The sequence below is a fragment of the Osmerus mordax genome, chromosome 3 (assembly GCF_038355195.1).
Source record: "Osmerus mordax isolate fOsmMor3 chromosome 3, fOsmMor3.pri, whole genome shotgun sequence".
Lineage (NCBI taxonomy): Eukaryota > Metazoa > Chordata > Actinopteri > Osmeriformes > Osmeridae > Osmerus > Osmerus mordax.
In genome coordinates, this window is record NC_090052.1 from 4,142,866 (window position 1) to 4,162,455 (window position 19,590).

Sequence of the window (19,590 nt, forward strand, 5' to 3'; positions counted from 1 at the left end):
CGCTGTGACCTCTGTGGTAAAACCTTTATCCAGGCTCGTGGTTTCACAGCTCACTGCAGGATCCACACTGGAGAGAAGCCCTACAGCTGTGACCTCTGTGGTAAAACCTTTAGACAGGCCGGCCATTTCAGAGCTCACTGCAGGACCCACACAGAAGAGAAGATCTAAGCAACACACACTGACTGTTTATGTCAAACAAATAACATATTGAAGTTTCTTGCATATCTATGATAGAAAAACCAATGGGGTGAAGTTGTCCCAGCAGTCACCACCTGAGAGAACTTCTGTATGACCCACAGCTGGAAGAACTACTGGCCTGTACCTACTGGGACAGCACATGCAGTAACACCAGATCTACAGTCCAACATGACAGGACACAGGGAAGATTCTCTACCCCTGTAACAATGGAGGGGCAGCTGTGTCAGACTGGGTAGAATCTTGGTAAACACTGGCTGACACCTTTCAGTTTTGAAGCATACATTTGAAATTTCTTAAGAAACCCATCAAGGTGCTCAATATTAATTTCTGGTTGACCTCTGTTTATCTCAATAGCCCTTCAGAGTGTCTGTGTGTTTCACCCATTTGTTGAGTACGATTGGTTGTTTTTGTTTTAACTACAAGACCTGTTGAGGGTCATGCAGGTTGTTATTGAAACTGTATCTGTAATTTAAGGAAAACAATACTTCGTAGTTCTGATGAACACCGATAATAGTGTCAATACTGAAGGATTGTTAAGGATTTGACCATTAGTACCCTTAAGCTTTGGAAAGACTTGTCTGAGGGCATTACATTATATTTCATTCACTGTACGTCACACTAAATACACCAGATAGTGCACAAAAAAAGTACAGCAGAAAATCAAGAACCAGAACAAGCAAGACAGGCAAAAATGAAACCTTATTTTTTTATTGTTGTTTACTATATTAGTGTTTATAGTTTCATGATCATGTTTTTTTGATTATCTAATTAAAGTCTTCATTTTGACACCATACATTCAGAGTCAAGTTCCTCTATGGATACAATGTTTTAATATCATTTTTTGTTAAGTTTAACCTTTTTATTTACATATCAGACTTTTGAAAAGTATACAACAATAATGATTCCGGGTTGATCATTTCTAGTTAGCAAAAATAAATAAATAGAAATCTCAATGAATACAAATTTTACATCATGCATTTAGAGCAAGACATTTGCCATTTTAATTACCCTTATTGGTACTTTATCATTTGACTTGATACAAACCACGCACTGCATACAAATGAGTGTTCTTTACATTCTCTGCCTAATTAACTCCAAAGATGAAATAGATCCCCAGTAGGGCACCAACTCCCATTGAGATGTCCTCTACCTTTCCAATGTCCTTTCCATCCATGTGAAGACAAATTTCACATTCAGCACTTAAGGGGTTCCCACTCACGAGCAGCATTGGGGTAGGAGCCTTTGCTATCTAAAGCCCACAACAAATACAGTATCTTACATGAATACATGACATTTACACTGTGGTTTTCAAGCAGTCTCCTTTTTATTGGACTGAATTACAGAATTAGTCAGTGCATCTGATTGGAAAGTTAGCTGAACATCAATTATATTACACTATAGTACGTATTGTGTAGGCTAATAATATAGCGCATAATTTTGAAGAAAACCAAATTACTATACATTTACATTTAGTCAAGTAGGGTGAAGTGCCTTGCCCAAGGACACAACGTCAGTTGGCACACCGGGAATCGAACTGGCAACCTTCGGATTACTAGTCCGACTCCCTCACCGCTCAGCCATCTGACTCACTATAAAGAGGAGTTGTATGCCAAATAAGTTTGTCAAAGTGTTTTGTGTTTCTCCAGTAAAAAAATAAACCTGACAAACATACACTTCTCACCAAATGATTACATATGCAAAGTGGCCCATTTTGACAGACAATAGATGTCATTTATATGTGAAAGCTGCAGATCTCCTACTGGCCAATCATACTTGATCATGGCAGAACCCCCGCAAAGCAGCTGGGCCGGACTCTGTCTCTCCAGCCACCCTCAAGCACTGCGCTGACCAGCTGTCTCCGGTGTTTACCCACATCTTTAACACCTCCCTTGAGACATGCCATGTGCCAGCCTGTCTCAAGTCCTCCACCATCATCCCTGTGCCCAAAAAGCCAAGGCCAACAGGACATAATGACTACAGACCCGTCGCCCTGACCTCTGTGGTAATGAAGTCTTTCGAGCGCCTGGTGCTGGCACACCTTAAATCCATCACTGACCCTCTACTGGACCCCCTGCAGTTTGCCTACAGAGCCAACAGGTCTGTGGACGATGCAGTTAACATGGCCCTCCACTTCACCCTACAGCACCTGGACTCCCCAGCATCCTATGCCAGGATCCTGTTTGTGGACTTCAGCTCTGCCTTCAACACCATCATCCCCGCCCTGCTTCAGGACAAGCTCTCCCAGCTGAACGTGCCTGATTCCACCTGCAGGTGGATCACAGACTTCCTGTCTGACAGGAAGCAGTGCGTTAAGCTGGGAACACAAGTCTCTGACTCCCGGTCCATCAGCACCGGATCACCTCAGGGCTGCGTCCTTTCTCCTCTGCTCTTCTCCCTGTACACCAACAGTTGCACCTCCAGTCATCCGTCCGTCAAACTCCTGAAGTTTGCGGACGACACCACCCTTATTGGGCTCATCTCTGGTGGAGACGAGTCTGATTATAGGTGGGAAGCGGCCAACCTGGTGACCTGGTGCAGCCAGAACAACTTAGAGCTCAATGCTCTTAAGACAGTGGAGATGGTTGTGGACTTCAGGAGGAACACAGCCCCACTCACCCCCATCACCCTGTGTGACTCCCCAGTCAACACTGTGGAGTCCTTCCGCTTCCTGGGCACTATCCTCTCCCAGGACCTCAAGTGGGAACTGAACATCAGCTCCCTCATCAAGAAAGCACAACAGAGGATGTACTTCCTTCGGCAGCTGAAGAAGTTCAACCTGCCAAAGACAATGATGGTGCACTTCTACTCAGCCATCATTGAGTCCATCCTCACCTCCTCCATCACCGTCTGGTACGCTGCTGCCACTGCCAAGGACAAGAGCAGACTGCAGCGTATCATCCGTACTGCTGAGAAGGTGATTGGCTGCAATCTGCCTACCCTCGAGGACCTGCACACCTCGAGGACCCTGAGGCGAGCGAGGAAGATTGTGGCCGACTCCTCCCACCCTGGACACTCCCTGTTTCAGTCACTCCCCTCCGGCAGAAGGCTGCGGTCCATCAGGACCAATACCTCACGCCACAAAAACAGTTTCTTCCCTTCCGCTGTTGGCCTCTTCAACAAGGCCAAGGGACCACACTGACTCAAATGACTTATTGCTTAAAACACACTGCTTTTGCACTGCACCACAACATGGTATCTTGTACATTTGTATTTTTTGTAATATTTGTATTTTTGTATTTTTATATTGTAATTTACGGCAACTTATATTTATCCCACTTAGTACTGCTAGTTTATGTACCCTTAGTATAGTTAGTCCACATATTTAAATTTTAGGTATATGTTTATTGTATGCACCTCCTGCCAAAGCAAATTCCTTGTCTGTGCAAACTTTCATGGCGAATAAATCCCTTTCTGATTCTGATGGGTGGAGACTTGACACAGAAGACTCCTTAAGGCTCCAGAGAGACTACAGACACTCAACCAGAGAGACTACAGAGACTCAACCAGAGAGAGACTCAACCAGAAACAGCAGTAACCAGACAGAGAATCAACCAGAGATAAACAAGCTTCCAGAGACTAGATACAGGATCCAGAGAGACCAGACAGAGAACAAAGAGAGAGCTGAGTTATGGAGACACATCACTGTGACACATGTGGGAAGAGCCTTTCTTTATCCAGAAGCCTCAGGAAGCACATGAGGATCCACACTGGAGAGAAGCCTTCACAAGCATTCACAGCTGTGACCTCCGGGTAAAACCTTTAGCCATGCTAGCAGTTACAGAGATCACCGCAGGATCCACACAGGAGAGAAGCCCTACAGCTGTGACCTGTGTGGTAAAAACTTTAGACAGACTTGGGAATGTAAAGCTCACCACAGAATCCACACAGGAGAGAATCCCTACAGCTGTGACCTCTGTGGTAAAACCTCAAAATCTCAGACGTCACCGCATGTCCCACACTAAAGAGAAGCCCTAAGCAGCCCACACTGACTATTTATGTCAAACAAATGACCTATTGAAGACTTTCTTGCACATCTATGATATAAAAACCTAGGGGGTGAAGTTCTCCCAGCAGTCACCCCCTGAGAGAACTTCTTTATGACCCACAGATGGAAGAACTACTGGCCTGCACCTACTGGGACAGCACATGCAGAAGATCAATAACCAGAACAAGCAAGACAGTCAAGAATTATACCTTATTTTGTATTGTTGTTTACCTTATTATAGTGTTCATAGTTTCATGCTCATGTTGTTATTGATTATATAATTAAAGTCTTCATTTTGACACCATACTTTCAGAGTCAAGTTCCTCTGTGGATACAATGTTGTACAATTTAATATCATTTTTTGTTAAGTTTGGCAACTGAAGTGTTGAGATACACAACTCATTAATGATTTTCACAGCTGTAGGTTGGCACGCAAGAATGGCATCCTCCTGCCACGCCCAGGCAGATGCTGGCACTCTGATTGATCCACAAGGCAACATACACACACACACTAGTCGTCCTACTAAATAAATCTTAATCTTTGATACAAAATAAAACCATGTGGGAAACCCACCCTGAAATGGAATATCTAAAGAATACTAAGTGGCGGCATCACTTACCCACTCGTCATCGTCCACACCCTGGAAGGACTCCTGTGGAAGAGGGTCGTCCATGTTCCCCAGCTTCGCCACCATGGCGCTCAGCAACTGGAACACACACACACAAAGCAGTAAAAAATCAAAAGGTCACCAAAATGCTTAAACCAATCATAAAGAACACACAGACTCAGGGTAGATGAACGCACCTCATCTTTCTTCTGCTCATCAGTCTTCTCCAGAGAGGGCAGGCACTTCCTCACTGGGGCCTCCTTGGGAGCCTCGCTCACTGACACACAGACACACAAAACAGCGTCATAAAACATGGGAAGGTTCACTAACGGGGCTGCATGGGTGGCTGTAAAACAGTATACATTATAGATACTGTTTATGAAGTATGTTGGTGATATCTTCCTTAAATTAGTGTTGTGTCTTTTCTGTGTGTGCCCAGCCTATCACCAAGAGCCATAGGGGCTCATGCTGAGGAGCTTGGATGGGGGGGTTGGCTAAACGTGATAATAATTGCAGTATTAGTAGTGCTGTTTCGTTTCAATGGGTCTAATATTTAAGTTGAGTGCTCAAAAGCTTCATGAATTTATTTTCTATTTAGTAATTCTCCGTTTTGAAATAGAACTTGAGACACACGCAATAGAGTATATTATTATCATTGGATTTAAAACTTTGCAATTCCAATCCAAAGTCATTTTATAGTTAATTTGCATGCGTATTGTGTAGGCTAATCATATAGCCTATCATTTTGAAGAAAACCAAATTAGTATAAAGAGTAGTTGTATGCCAAAGAAGTTTTGTCACAGTGTTTTGTGTTTCTCCAGTAAAAATAAACCTGAGAAACATACATACTTTACCCTTTTAAAGTTGGTAACGGGGTCCGGCAGGGCGGTATATTATCCCCAGCCCTGTTTAATATCTATATGGACGACCTTTCCAGGCAGCTGGGGGGATGCAGAACAGGTTGTATGATAGGTGATTCCCTGGTCAACCACTTTATGTATGCTGATGACCTAGCTTTACTATCCCCTAGTAGCAGCGGGTTTCAACAGCTGCTTAACATCTGCTCTAATTATGGGGTTGATTTTGATGTTCAATATAATGCCAAGAAGAGCGTGGTAATGGTCTGTAGAACTAAGGATGACATGGATATTAAGTTCCCTGCCTTTAGACTTTCTGGGCAAACTCTGGGGGGGTCCAATAGTACCAAATACTTAGGGCACATTATTACAGACACATTGAAGATGATGCCGACATGTTCAGACAGAGGAGATTGCTCTAATGTCCAAGCTAACATGCTGGTTAGAAAATTCCACCACTGTACACTTGACGTTAAAATTAATTTGTTTAGAGCCTACTGCACCCCTCTCTATACAGCTCCACTCTGGGTGAATTACAAGAAAGAGAGCTTGCGTAAATTGAAAGTAGCCTATAATTACTGTCTTAGGATACTCCTGAAGAAACCCAGGAGTACTAGAGCCAGTGAGCTGTTCTACAATGTGGGTCTAACCACCTTCGTGGCCTTGTTGAGGAATCTTACTTTTAAGTTTATGAGTCGGCTTGACCACTCTGCAAATTTTATAAGTGATCTGATGACAGACCCTGGCCGTAGCCCTGTCAAGTACACCTCTAAGATCTGGGAACACTGGCATGAGTGAAGAGACAGAGAAGACTCCTTAAGGCTCCAGGGAGACTACAAAGAGACTCAACCAGAGAGAGACTCAACTAGAAACAGCAGTAACCAGACAGAGGATCAACCAGAGAGAGACAATCTCCCAGAGACCAGATACAGGATCCAGTGAGACCAAACAGAGAACAAAGAGAGAGCTGGGTTATGGAGACACATCACTGTGACACATGTGGGAAGAGCCTTTCGTCATCCAGTAACCTCAAGAAGCACATGAGGATCCACACTGGAGAGAAGCCCTACAGCTGTGACCTCTGTGGTAAAACTTTTAGACAGACTGGGGATTTAACAGTTCACCACAGAATCCACACTGGAGAGAAGCCCTATAGCTGTGACCTCTGTGGTAAAACCTTTAGCCGGGCTGACCATTTCAGAGCTCACTGCAGGACCCACACAGAAGAGAATATATAACCAGCACAAACATTTTTTATTTTTGTTTACTTCACTAGATACAATGTTGTACAATGTAATATCATTTTTTGTTAAGTTTGGCAACTGAAGTGTTGAGATACACAACTCATTAATGATTTTCTCTTTTAGAGAGAACCATTGAGTGTCCCAGCTGTGAATGATTTTATGAGGCAAGACTTGCCCCCAACAAACCTACCCATGAAGTTCGTTCAGCGTCAATGCACCCCTTCAGCCCTGTATTGAATGATGGAGAATAAAACATTATGGTCTTTGGTCAAATTGAAAATTCAGTAAAATCGTCTGTGGCAGTTGTTTGTCGTTTGAATTCTGTCATTTTTGCCCTTGCCTGAGACTGCAAACAATACAGGTGTTGTAACGAAATCGGTGACCTATCGAAAACAGATTAGCAAAACTGGCAAGCAACAACAAAGAATTACAATTGGTTTAGCACATTTGTTCGTACTCAAATCACAAAACTCTTAGCACACACTTAACACAAGTCTGTGATTAAACTGGATACTTTTTGATTGCTTTCACACAGAATGACTTGAATGACTGCAATATTTGTGTTAAATCATTATAGTTACATTTCGTGAGACAGCGTAGTTCTGCCAGGAAAATTAGCTATCGATGAGCCATATTGTTGTTGACCCTTTACCTCAAAAGTCAGATTTACATAACGGTCTGGCGGCTGGCGCACACCTGCAAGGATCACAATGTAGACTTACAATGTAAATGGGTGTGTGAGTGTTGCCTATGAGTATAATTCACAGCACAGAATAGAATCTCAATGAGTTGTCAGTGAGTAGGCCTACATGAGCATCTGGTGCATAATCACACATTAAGTCGCGGACCCATCAGGATAGGACTGATGAGTGGAGCATCAGGGAGTCAGGTGGCTGAGCGGTTAGAGAATCGGGCTAGTAATCAGAAGGCCGCTGGTTCGATTCCCGGCCGTGTCATATGACGTTGTGTCCTTGGGCAAGGCACTTCAACATACTTGCCTCGGGGGGAATGTCCCTGTACTTACTGTAAGTCGCTCTGGATAAGAGCGTCTGATAAATTACTAAATGTAAATGCATAACACCAAAAACAAAATAGCCTGTGGCTGTCTTGATTTACTACCGAGTGGTGCAGCTCAGGCTACTGCTCTCATCTAGTGTTAGACTGTGGTAATGCACCCAACCACACTACTCCCATATAACCAGTGGAATAAATCGTTTTCACAAAGTGCAGTGATACACGTCCCGTCACAGCAATTTAAAATGTTCTAGAAGAGGGGTTTTGTGTTGGCCTCAGAGGCATGTATACCAGAACATGACATCGAGACATGTTATCATTCTTCATGTTGAATTTACACTCACACAGAGAAGCCTGACTCACCTTCTGAAAGCTATGACTTTACCTTCGTTCATCCAGCTTCATAGAGAGAACCCAATGACATGGTTTTTGTTTTTTTTATTGAGTAAAAATCTGAGGATGGGCAGTATTTTTGTGAGTCAATGTTTGTAATAGTTGGTAAATGCAAAAAGAGCCCAGCCTGTGTGTGTTGGGCGTCTGGTTTTGGAGAGAGGCCCTCTCTTACTGGAGGATAAATGTAAGAGTAGGGAGAGGTTGAGAAAGGTGGGCCATTTGGCTGGTCCTTCTCCCTCCCCCGGGGAGAGGAGACGCCAGGTCTGGTATCAGCCCTTTGAGGCTTATCCAGAAAGATAGTGGAGTTGTATGAGGCATCATATAATGCAATCAGAGGTTCTTGATCAGAAATAGCTGTGTTGAAGGTTTGACTCTATGCTACAGATGAAATAGATCCCCAGTTGGGCACCAACTCCCACTGAGATGTCCTCTACCTTTGCAATGTCCTTTCCATCCATATGTAGTCAAATGTCACATTCAGCACAGAAGGGGTTCCCACTCACGCATGGGCGTTGCTTTAGGGGGGGACGCTCGGTAGTACCCACCAATATTTTAAGGTGACAAAATTGTCCCCACCAATATTTTAGCGAACTACTTTGTGCTGCTATTTGGATCGATTCCAACGACCAGGACAAGAAACGTTGTCATTTGATTGAACCCGAAGCGGGGAGGGTTGATATAATTAATCATTACTTGATTAATAATATCAAAATAACACTGTATACAATATGCTAGGAGGGTTAAACTTGCTAGCCATAGGATATGCTACAAAATGAATGAACCATTTTGTATGCAGGAAAGACAGCTTCAAACCACTACAGATGTAGAGGAGGCTAATGAAACAGCATCAGGTCTTCAGGTGAGGTTCTAATTAGCCTATGTCAAATTGTCAATTCATTTGGAGTTATCAGCATTGCTTTTTTGTTTTAGATTGCTCAACCAATAATCATATTTATTCAAGCATGGACTATTTTAGGGAGTCAGGTGGCTGTATGGTGGTTAGGGAGTCGGGCTAGTAATCTGAAGGTTACCGGTTTAATTCCCGGCTGTGCAAAATGATGTTGTGTCCTTGGGCAAGGCACTTCACCCTACTTGCCTCGGGAAGAATGTCCTTGTACTTACTGTAATTCGCTCTGGATAAGAGCGTCTACTAAATGTAAATGTATTTGATTATTTATAGGAGTAACCCAGTAAAGATGCTGTTAGGTTTAACTAGTTTAACTTTAGAGTACTATAAACACAAGAGCCTGTTGTCTAAACAAAACGCAAAAAGAATCACTATCTTACATTTAGTCATTTAGCAGACTTGCCCAAGGACACAACGTCAGTTGGCAACCGGGAATCGAACTGGCAACCTTCGGATTACTAGCCCGATTCCCTCACCGCTCAGCCACCTGACTCCCGTCTTCTAGTCACTAAAAGTTCACTTCTCAGCCTTGGGGTGGTGGGCGGGTGTCCCCACCAAATCTGAGACCAAACCTACGCCCTTGCACTCACGAGCAGCACAGGGGTCTTTGCCATTTATGAAAAGCCCACAACAAATACAGTATCTTACATGAATACATGACATTTAAACTGTGGTGTTCTAGCACTCTCTGTTTTATTGAACTGAATTAAAGAATTAGTCAGTGCCCCCGATTGGAAGGTTATCTGAACATCAATGATATTACACTATAATACGTATTGTGTAGGCTAATCATATAGTCTATCATTTTGAAGAAAACCAAATTACTATACAGAGGAGTTGTATGCCAAATACGTTTTGTCACAGTGTTTTGTGTTTCACCAAAAAAATGAACCTGAGAAACACACACCTCTCACCAAATGATCCAACATTACATATGCAAAGTGGCCCATTATGACAGACAAAAGATGTAATTTATATGTGAAAGCTGCAGATCTCCTACTGGCCAATCATACTTGATCATGGGCGGAGACAGGACAGGGGAGACACCTTAAGGCTCCACAAAGACTACAGACAGAGACTCAACCAGATAGACTACAGAGACTCAACCAGAGAGACTACAGAGAGACATAACCAGACACAGCAGTAACCAGATAGAAACAAGCTTCCAGAGACTAGATGCGGGATCCAGAAAGACCATACAGAGAAGCAAGAGAGAGCTGAATAATGGTGACACATCACTGTGATACATGTGGGAAGAGCCTTTCCTCATCCATTAGCCTCAAGAAGCACATGAGGATCCACACAGGAGAGAAGCCCTACAGCTGTGACCTCTGTGGTAAAACCTTTAGCCAGGCTAGCAGTTTCAGAGTTCACAGCAGGATCCACACTGGAGAGAGGCCCTACAGCTGTGACCTTTGTGGTAAAACCTTTAGCCGGGCTGACACTTTCAGAGCTCATAGCAGGATCCACACCGGAGAGAAGCCCTACAGCTGTGATCTCTGTGGTAAAACCTTTAGCCATGGAAGCAGTTTCACAGCTCACTGCAGGATCCACACTGGAGAGAAGCCCTACAGCTGTGACCTCTGTGGTAAAACCTTTAGGCATGCTAGTGGTTTGACAGCTCACTGCAGGATCCACACGGGAGAGAAGCCTTATAGCTGTGACCTCTGTGGTAAAACCTTTAGACAGACTTGGGAATTAACAGTTCACCACAGAATCCACACTGGAGAGAAGCCCTACAGCTGTGACCTCTGTGATAAAACATTTAGACAGGCTGGCCATTTCAGAGCTCATAGCAGGATCCACACTGGAGAGAAGCCCTACAGCTGTGACCTATGTGGTCAAACATTTAGCCGTGCTAACCATTACACTGATCACCGCAGGATCCACACAGGAGAAAAGCCCTACAGCTGTGACCTCTGTGTTAAAACCTTTAGCCGTGCTAGCAGTTATGCAGTTCACCGCAGGATCCACACTGGAGAGAAGCCCTACAGCTGTGACTTCTGTGGTAAAACCTTTAGTCAGACTGGGGATTTAACAGTTCACCACAGAATCCACACTGGAGAGAAGCCCTACAGCTGTGACCTCTGTGGTAAAACCTTTAGCCGGGCTGACCATTTCAGAGCTCACTGCAGGACCCACACAGAAGAGAATATATAACCAGCACACACATTTTTTATTTTTGTTTACTTTATTATAGTTTCATGATCATGTTTTTTTGATTATCTAAATAAAGTCTTATTTAGAGTCATTTTGACACCATACTTTCAGAGTCAAGTGCCTCTATAGATACAATGTTGTACAATGTAATATCATTTTTTGTTAAGTTTGGCAACTGAAGTGTTGAGATACACAACTCATTAATGATTTTCTCTTTTAGAGAGAACCATTGAGTGTCCCAGCTGTGATGATTTTATGAGGCAAGACTTGCCCCCAACAAACCTACCCATGAAGTTCGTTCAGCGTCAATGCACCCCTTCAGCCCTGTATTGAATGATGGAGAATAAAACATTATGGTCTTTGGTCAAATTGAAAATTAAGTAAAATCATCTGTGGCAGTTGTTTGTCGTTTGAATTCTGTCATTTTTGCCCTTGCCTCAGACTGCAAACAATACAGGTGTTGTAACGAAATCGGTGACCTATCGAAAACAGATTAGCAAAACTGGCAAGCAACAGCAAAGAATTACAATTGGTTTAGCACATTTGTTCGTACTCAAATCACAAAACTCTTAGCACACACTTAACACAAGTCTGTGATTAAACTGGATACTTTTTTGATTGCTTTCACACAGAATGCCTTGAATGACTGCAATATTTGTGTTAAAATCATTATAGTTACATTTCATGAGACAGCGTAGTTCTGCCAGGAAAATTAGCTATCGATGAGCCATATTGTTGTTGACCCTTTACCTCAAAAGTCAGATTTACATAACGGTCTGGCGGCTGGCGCACACCTGCAAGGATCACAATGTAGACTTACAATGTAAATGGGTGTGTGAGTGTTGCCTATGAGTATAATTCACAGCACAGAATAGAATCTCAATGAGTTGTCAGTGAGTAGGCCTACATGAGCATCTGGTGCATAATCACACATTAAGTCGCGGACCCATCAGGATAGGACTGATGAGTGGAGCATCAGGGAGTCAGGTGGCTGAGCGGTTAGAGAATCGGGCTAGTAATCAGAAGGCCGCTGGTTCGATTCCCGGCCGTGTCATATGACGTTGTGTCCTTGGGCAAGGCACTTCAACATACTTGCCTCGGGGGGAATGTCCCTGTACTTACTGTAAGTCGCTCTGGATAAGAGCGTCTGATAAATTACTAAATGTAAATGCATAACACCAAAAACAAAATAGCCTGTGGCTGTCTTGATTTACTACCGAGTGGTGCAGCTCAGGCTACTGCTCTCATCTAGTGTTAGACTGTGGTAATGCACACTACTCCCATATAACCAGTGGAATAAATCGTTTTCACAAAGTGCAGTGATACACGTCCCGTCACAGCAATTTAAAATGTTCTAGAAGAGGGGTTTTGTGTTGGCCTCAGAGGCATGTATACCAGAACATGACATCGAGACATGTTATCATTCTTCATGTTGAATTTACACTCACACAGAGAAGCCTGACTCACCTTCTGAAAGCTATGACTTTACCTTCGTTCATCCAGCTTCATAGAGAGAACCCAATGACATGGTTTTTGTTTTTTTTATTGAGTAAAAATCTGAGGATGGGCAGTATTTTTGTGAGTCAATGTTTGTAATAGTTGGTAAATGCAAAAAGAGCCCAGCCTGTGTGTGTTGGGCGTCTGGTTTTGGAGAGAGGCCCTCTCTTACTGGAGGATAAATGTAAGAGTAGGGAGAGGTTGAGAAAGGTGGGCCATTTGGCTGGTCCTTCTCCCTCCCCCGGGGAGAGGAGACGCCAGGTCTGGTATCAGCCCTTTGAGGCTTATCCAGAAAGATAGTGGAGTTGTATGAGGCATCATATAATGCAATCAGAGGTTCTTGATCAGAAATAGCTGTGTTGAAGGTTTGACTCTATGCTACAGATGAAATAGATCCCCAGTTGGGCACCAACTCCCACTGAGATGTCCTCTACCTTTGCAATGTCCTTTCCATCCATATGTAGTCAAATGTCACATTCAGCACAGAAGGGGTTCCCACTCACGCATGGGCGTTGCTTTAGGGGGGGACGCTCGGTAGTACCCACCAATATTTTAAGGTGACAAAATTGTCCCCACCAATATTTTAGCGAACTACTTTGTGCTGCTATTTGGATCGATTCCAACGACCAGGACAAGAAACGTTGTCATTTGATTGAACCCGAAGCGGGGAGGGTTGATATAATTAATCATTACTTGATTAATAATATCAAAATAACACTGTATACAATATGCTAGGAGGGTTAAACTTGCTAGCCATAGGATATGCTACAAAATGAATGAACCATTTTGTAAGCAGGAAAGACAGCTTCAAACCACTACAGATGTAGAGGAGGCTAATGAAACAGCATCAGGTCTTCAGGTGAGGTTCTAATTAGAACCTATGTCAAATTGTCAATTCATTTGGAGTTATCAGCATTGCTTTTTTGTTTTAGATTGCTCAACCAATAATCATATTTATTCAAGCATGGACTATTTTAGGGAGTCAGGTGGCTGTATGGTGGTTAGGGAGTCGGGCTAGTAATCTGAAGGTTACCGGTTTAATTCCCGGCTGTGCAAAATGATGTTGTGTCCTTGGGCAAGGCACTTCACCCTACTTGCCTCGGGAAGAATGTCCTTGTACTTACTGTAAGTCGCTCTGGATAAGAGCGTCTACTAAATGTAAATGTATTTGATTATTTATAGGAGTAACCCAGTAAAGATGCTGTTAGGTTTAACTAGTTTAACTTTAGAGTACTATAAACACAAGAGCCTGTTGTCTAAACAAAACGCAAAAAGAATCACTATCTTACATTTAGTCATTTAGCAGACTTGCCCAAGGACACAACGTCAGTTGGCAACCGGGAATCGAACTGGCAACCTTCGGATTACTAGCCCGATTCCCTCACCGCTCAGCCACCTGACTCCCGTCTTCTAGTCACTAAAAGTTCACTTCTCAGCCTTGGGGTGGTGGGCGGGTGTCCCCACCAAATCTGAGACCAAACCTACGCCCTTGCACTCACGAGCAGCACAGGGGTCTTTGCCATTTATGAAAAGCCCACAACAAATACAGTATCTTGCATTCATCCCTCTGGCCCACACTCCCCCTTCACACCTGGGTCCCCCTGAAATATAAGCATCACATGAAAGCATGAAGGAAACATTTGGCACAAAGCAAATAGGAACGTCATATTATATTCAGCTGGTTTCCTTTGATTTAGAAATCTTCTGGAAAAAATTATCTCCAATACTTTTGTTTATCTAGTGTATATCATTTTCAATGTATTTTGGGCACTGTCAGGACACAGTAGGATATGTGAATACAAACGGGGTATTTCTAGAATCACACAAGCACAATTCATCTTGGGAATTACATGTATTTATTTACCCATAAAACAGTCCACATATAATGTATTTCATAATACTGTTTGATTAGGAATATGTTTGTTAGTGAAAGGGTTATCCTATAAGGATTGAAGAATGCTGACAGAACTGTGATCAATGGTTCAGAGATGAGTGTCTTGGGGGGCTTCAGTCTGTGTATATTTGTCAGTTAAAATGAGAGCAGGACGTTAGCTGAACTTTTGGTACAACTCTAAGTTTGGGGAAAGGGAAGTGTGCTGTGAAGCATGTAACATAAAATACACTCAGGATTCTGCTTTGTGAAGGTTGTATTTATGTCAGTCATGTTGAGAGATCAGCTGAGTGAGTGCACACAAGTACAAACTACATTCCAGTGACACTAGAATGCGCTAGTCCAGCTGTTACTCTGCTGCTCTGAGGAAAAGCCCCAAGAAAGAGGATTAGGGTTAGATAACCCTTCACAGGCAATTGTGGTTATTATGTCCACCCGTAATCTCTAATAGTCTTTCACAAATTACGTGATTGTTTTCATTTTCCTCATTCACAGCCTAAAGTCAATTCAAACATCATCAGTCACCTAACATTATACTTGATTTCTCTTGTCGAGAAATAACATGCGTTCACCACAATAATTCCTACCTAAATAAATACTTTTGACATTTACAGTAAAATATAAAGCAATCCTGTCCTTTCAACAGTTCAAACATATTTACATACAACAGAAAATAATGCTAAAACCTACATGAAAATATTTAAAGACTGCAATTTCAGTCTTACTCCATGTTATGTAGCATATTACGAAGTGTACTGAATTATGTGTGTGTGTGATTACATATGTTGTGTATCATAGATCTGAAGACTCAGACATGTATGAAACAGTATGGGGAGTTTAATAAGGATGATTTTTTTTTTAAAGATGGGTGAACAACTGAAAAAAGCTTAATTAATCGGTGAGATGACTGAAAGCTAAATAACTTACTGACCATAGCCCTCTGGGTAACAGTTCTTACAATCTAAAATGAAAACAGAATGGCAACTAATACATAAATCTCTTCATAATTATGAATTGACGATACTGAGTTAAGTACTATACACACATTAAGATAGTAAAAGAAAAGAAAGCATTTGGTGGATACAACATGTTCATAGTAAAACTATAAAATATCTCCTGTAGATTTTATGTAGATGCTCAAAAAGGAAACCCTTTTTATGCAGAGACAGCAACTGTTCAGCGTTAAAGTAACTTTAGATGACTGATTAATACATGTTGATAGTTAGTTGAGAATCTGCTGTATATAACATCTGCAGATGGAATATTATCAAATAATTGTGACATTGTACAAGAGTGTTTGTTTGTGTGTGTGCGTGAGTGGGTGGGTGCGTGTATTTGTGAGAGGAATATTCTTTTTCAAATTTTTTAAATAGAAAATTAGCAATTTCCAATCCAAAGTCCTTTTATTAGAAAACCAAATTAGTTTGGTTGCATGCCAAATACGTTTTTGTCAGTGTTTTGTGTTTCTCCAGTAAAAATAAACCTGAGGAACGAACACCTCTCACCAAATGATCAACATTACATATGCAAAGTGGCCCATTATGACATACAAAAGATTTCATTTATATGTCAAAGTTGCAGATCTCTTACTGGCCAATCGTACTTGATCATGGGCGGAGACTAGACAGAGAAGACTCCTTAAGGCTCCAGAGAGACTACAGAGAGAGACTCAACCAGAAACAGCAGTAACCAGACAGATGATCAACCAGAGAGAAACAAGCTTCCAGAGACTAGATACAGGATCCAGAGAGACGAGACAGAGAACAAAGAGAGAGCTGAGTTATGGAGACACATCACTGTGACACATGTGGGAAGAGCCTTTCTTCATCCAGTAGCCTCAAGCAGCACATGAGGATCCACACTGGAGAGAAGCCCTACAGCTGTGACCTCTGTGGTAAAACCTTTAGACAGGCTGGGGAATTAACAGTTCACCGCAGAATCCACACTGGAGAGAAGCCCTACAGCTGTGACCATTGTGGAAAAACCTTTAAACAGGATGGCAATTTAAGAGCTCATAGCAGGATCCACACTGGAGAGAAGCCCTACAGCTGTGACCATTGTGGAAAAACCTTTAGACAGGCTTGCAATTTAAGAGCTCATAGCTGGATCCACACTGGAGAGAAGCCCTACAGCTGTGACCTCTGTGGTAAAACCTTTAGACAGGCTGGGGAATTAACAGTTCACCGCAGAATCCACACTGGAGAGAAGCCCTACAGCTGTGACCATTGTGGAAAAACCTTTAAACAGGCTGGCAATTTAAGAGCTCATAGCAGGATCCACACTGGAGAGAAGCCCTACAGCTGTGACCTTTGTGGTAAAACCTTTAGCCGGGCTGACACTTTCAGAGCTCATAGCAGGATCCACACTGGAGAGAAGCCCTACAGCTGTGACCTATGTGGTCAAACATTTAGCCGTGCTAACCATTACACTTATCACCGCAGGATCCACACAGGAGAAAAGCCCTACAGCTGTGACCTCTGTGTTAAAACCTTTAGCCGTGCTAGCAGTTATGCAGTTCACCGCAGGATCCACACAGGAGAAAAGCCCTACAGCTGTGACCTCTGTGTTAAAACCTTTAGCCGTGCTAGCAGTTATGCAGTTCACCGCAGGATCCACACTGGAGAGAAGCCCTACAGCTGTGACCTCTGTGGTAAAACCTTTAGCCGGGCTGACCATTTCAGAGCTCACTGCCGGACCCACACAGAAGAGAATATATAACCAGCACACACATTTTTTATTTTTGTTTACTTTATTATAGTTTCATGATCATGTTTTTTTGATTATCTAAAGAAAGTCTTATTTAGAGTCATTTTGACACCATACTTTCAGAGTCAAGTGCCTCTATAGATACAATGTTGTACAATGTAATATCATTTTTTGTTAAGTTTGGCAACTGAAGTGTTGAGATACACAACTCATTAATGATTTTCTCTTTTAGAGAGAACCATTGAGTGTCCCAGCTGTGAATGATTTTATGAGGCAAGACTTGCCCCCAACAAACCTACCCATGAAGTTCGTTCAGCGTCAATGCACCCCTTCAGCCCTGTATTGAATGATGGAGAATAAAACATTATGGTCTTTGGTCAAATTGAAAATTCAGTAAAATCGTCTGTGGCAGTTGTTTGTCGTTTGAATTCTGTCATTTTTGCCATTGCCTGAGACTGCAAACAATACAGGTGTTGTAACGAAATCGGTGACCTATCGAAAACAGATTAGCAAAACTGGCAAGCAACAACAAAGAATTACAATTGGTTTAGCACATTTGTTCGTACTCAAATCACAAAACTCTTAGCACACACTTAACACAAGTCTGTGATTAAACTGGATACTTTTTTGATTGCTTTCACACAGAATGACTTGAATGACTGCAATATTTGTGTTAAATCATTGTAGTTACATTTCGTGAGACAGCGTAGTTCTGCCAGGAAAATTAGCTATGGATGAGCCATATTGTTGTTGACCCTTTACCTCAAAAGTCAGATTTACATAACGGTCTGGCGGCTGGCGCACACCTGCGAGGATCACAATGTAGACTTGCAATGTAAATTGGTGTGTGAGTGTTGCCTAGGAATATAATTCACAGCACAGAATAGATTCTCAATGAGTTTTCAGTGAGTAGGCCTACATGAGCATCTGTTGCATAATCATACATTAAGTCGCGGACCCATCACGATAGGACTGATGAGTGGAGCATCAGACCAAAAACAAAATAGTCTGTGGCTGTCTTGATTTACTACCGAGTGGTGCAGCACAGGCTACCGCTGCCATCTAGTGGTAGACTGTGGTAATGCATGCAACCACACTCCCATGTTAAGAGTGGAATACATCGTTTTCACAAAGTGCAGTGATACACGTCCCGTCGCAGCAATTTAACATGTTCCAGAAGAGGGGTTTTGTGTTGGCCTCAGAGGCATTTATACCAGAACATGACATCAAGACATGTTATCATTCTTCATGTTGAATTTACATTCACACAGAGAAGCCTGACGCCTTCTGAAGGGTATGACTTTACCTTCGTTCATCCAGCTTCATAGACAGAACCAAGTGACATGTTTACATTTTAGTCATTTAGCAGACGCTCGTATCCCGTATTACATGTTTATTTTTAGTACAAAAGTAGAAGTACAAATCTTAGGATGGGCAGTATTTTTGTGAGTTAATCTTAATATTTGGTAAATGCGAAAATAGCCCAGCCTGTGTGTGTTGGGCGTCTGGTTTTGGAGAGAGGCCCTCTCTTACTGGATGATAAATGTAAGAACCTTAAGGTTCCTTATATAAATAGTATTTCGCAAACCTGGACTTTGTGTTCACAAAAAATGTTCACCTTTATTGGAACATTTCATATGAATCATCTTAGACCAACAGATCAATGATCAGTAAATATGCAGGATGAAAAAGATATAATGACTGATTGATGGCTGATTGGATGTTGCAGTGTTGTGGTCATGTGAGCCCCAGACTGATGGCTGATTGGATGTTACAGTGTTGTGGTCATGTGACCCCCAGACTGATGGCTAATTGGATGTTACAGTGTTGTGCTTCCAACACTGACAGGATGTGTGTGTGACTCTCTACTGACAAGGCTGGTGGCAGAGACCACTGGACACCATGTGTGTATACGTGTGTGTGTGTATACGTGTGTACGCGTGTGTGTGCTGAAGCTTCAGAATGTCACCCTCACACACCCTCCCTTAGACACGGCTGGAGTTTGAACATGTATTTAACACAGATGTTGTTACGGTTATTTTAGGGTTCCTCTTTTTAGATCATGTGAATAACCTTCTACTTTATCTGTCTCTCTTTGTCTCTCTCTGTCTCTCTCTCTCTGTGTTGGTC

At 42.5% G+C, this 19,590-nt stretch overlaps 1 protein-coding gene across 1 annotated transcript; it reads left to right on the plus strand.

Annotated features, from left to right (window-relative positions):
* Window positions 1-10,430: 10,430 nt before the first annotated feature.
* Window positions 10,431-17,412, plus strand: LOC136938501 (zinc finger protein 658B-like; the record flags this gene model as incomplete). The annotated part of the gene is made up of 2 exons (XM_067231702.1): window positions 10,431-11,309; window positions 16,612-17,412. Coding segments are annotated over exons 1-2 (1,680 nt in total), but the record flags the coding sequence as incomplete, so codon positions are not given.
* Between the last annotated feature and the right edge of the window lie 2,178 nt (window positions 17,413-19,590).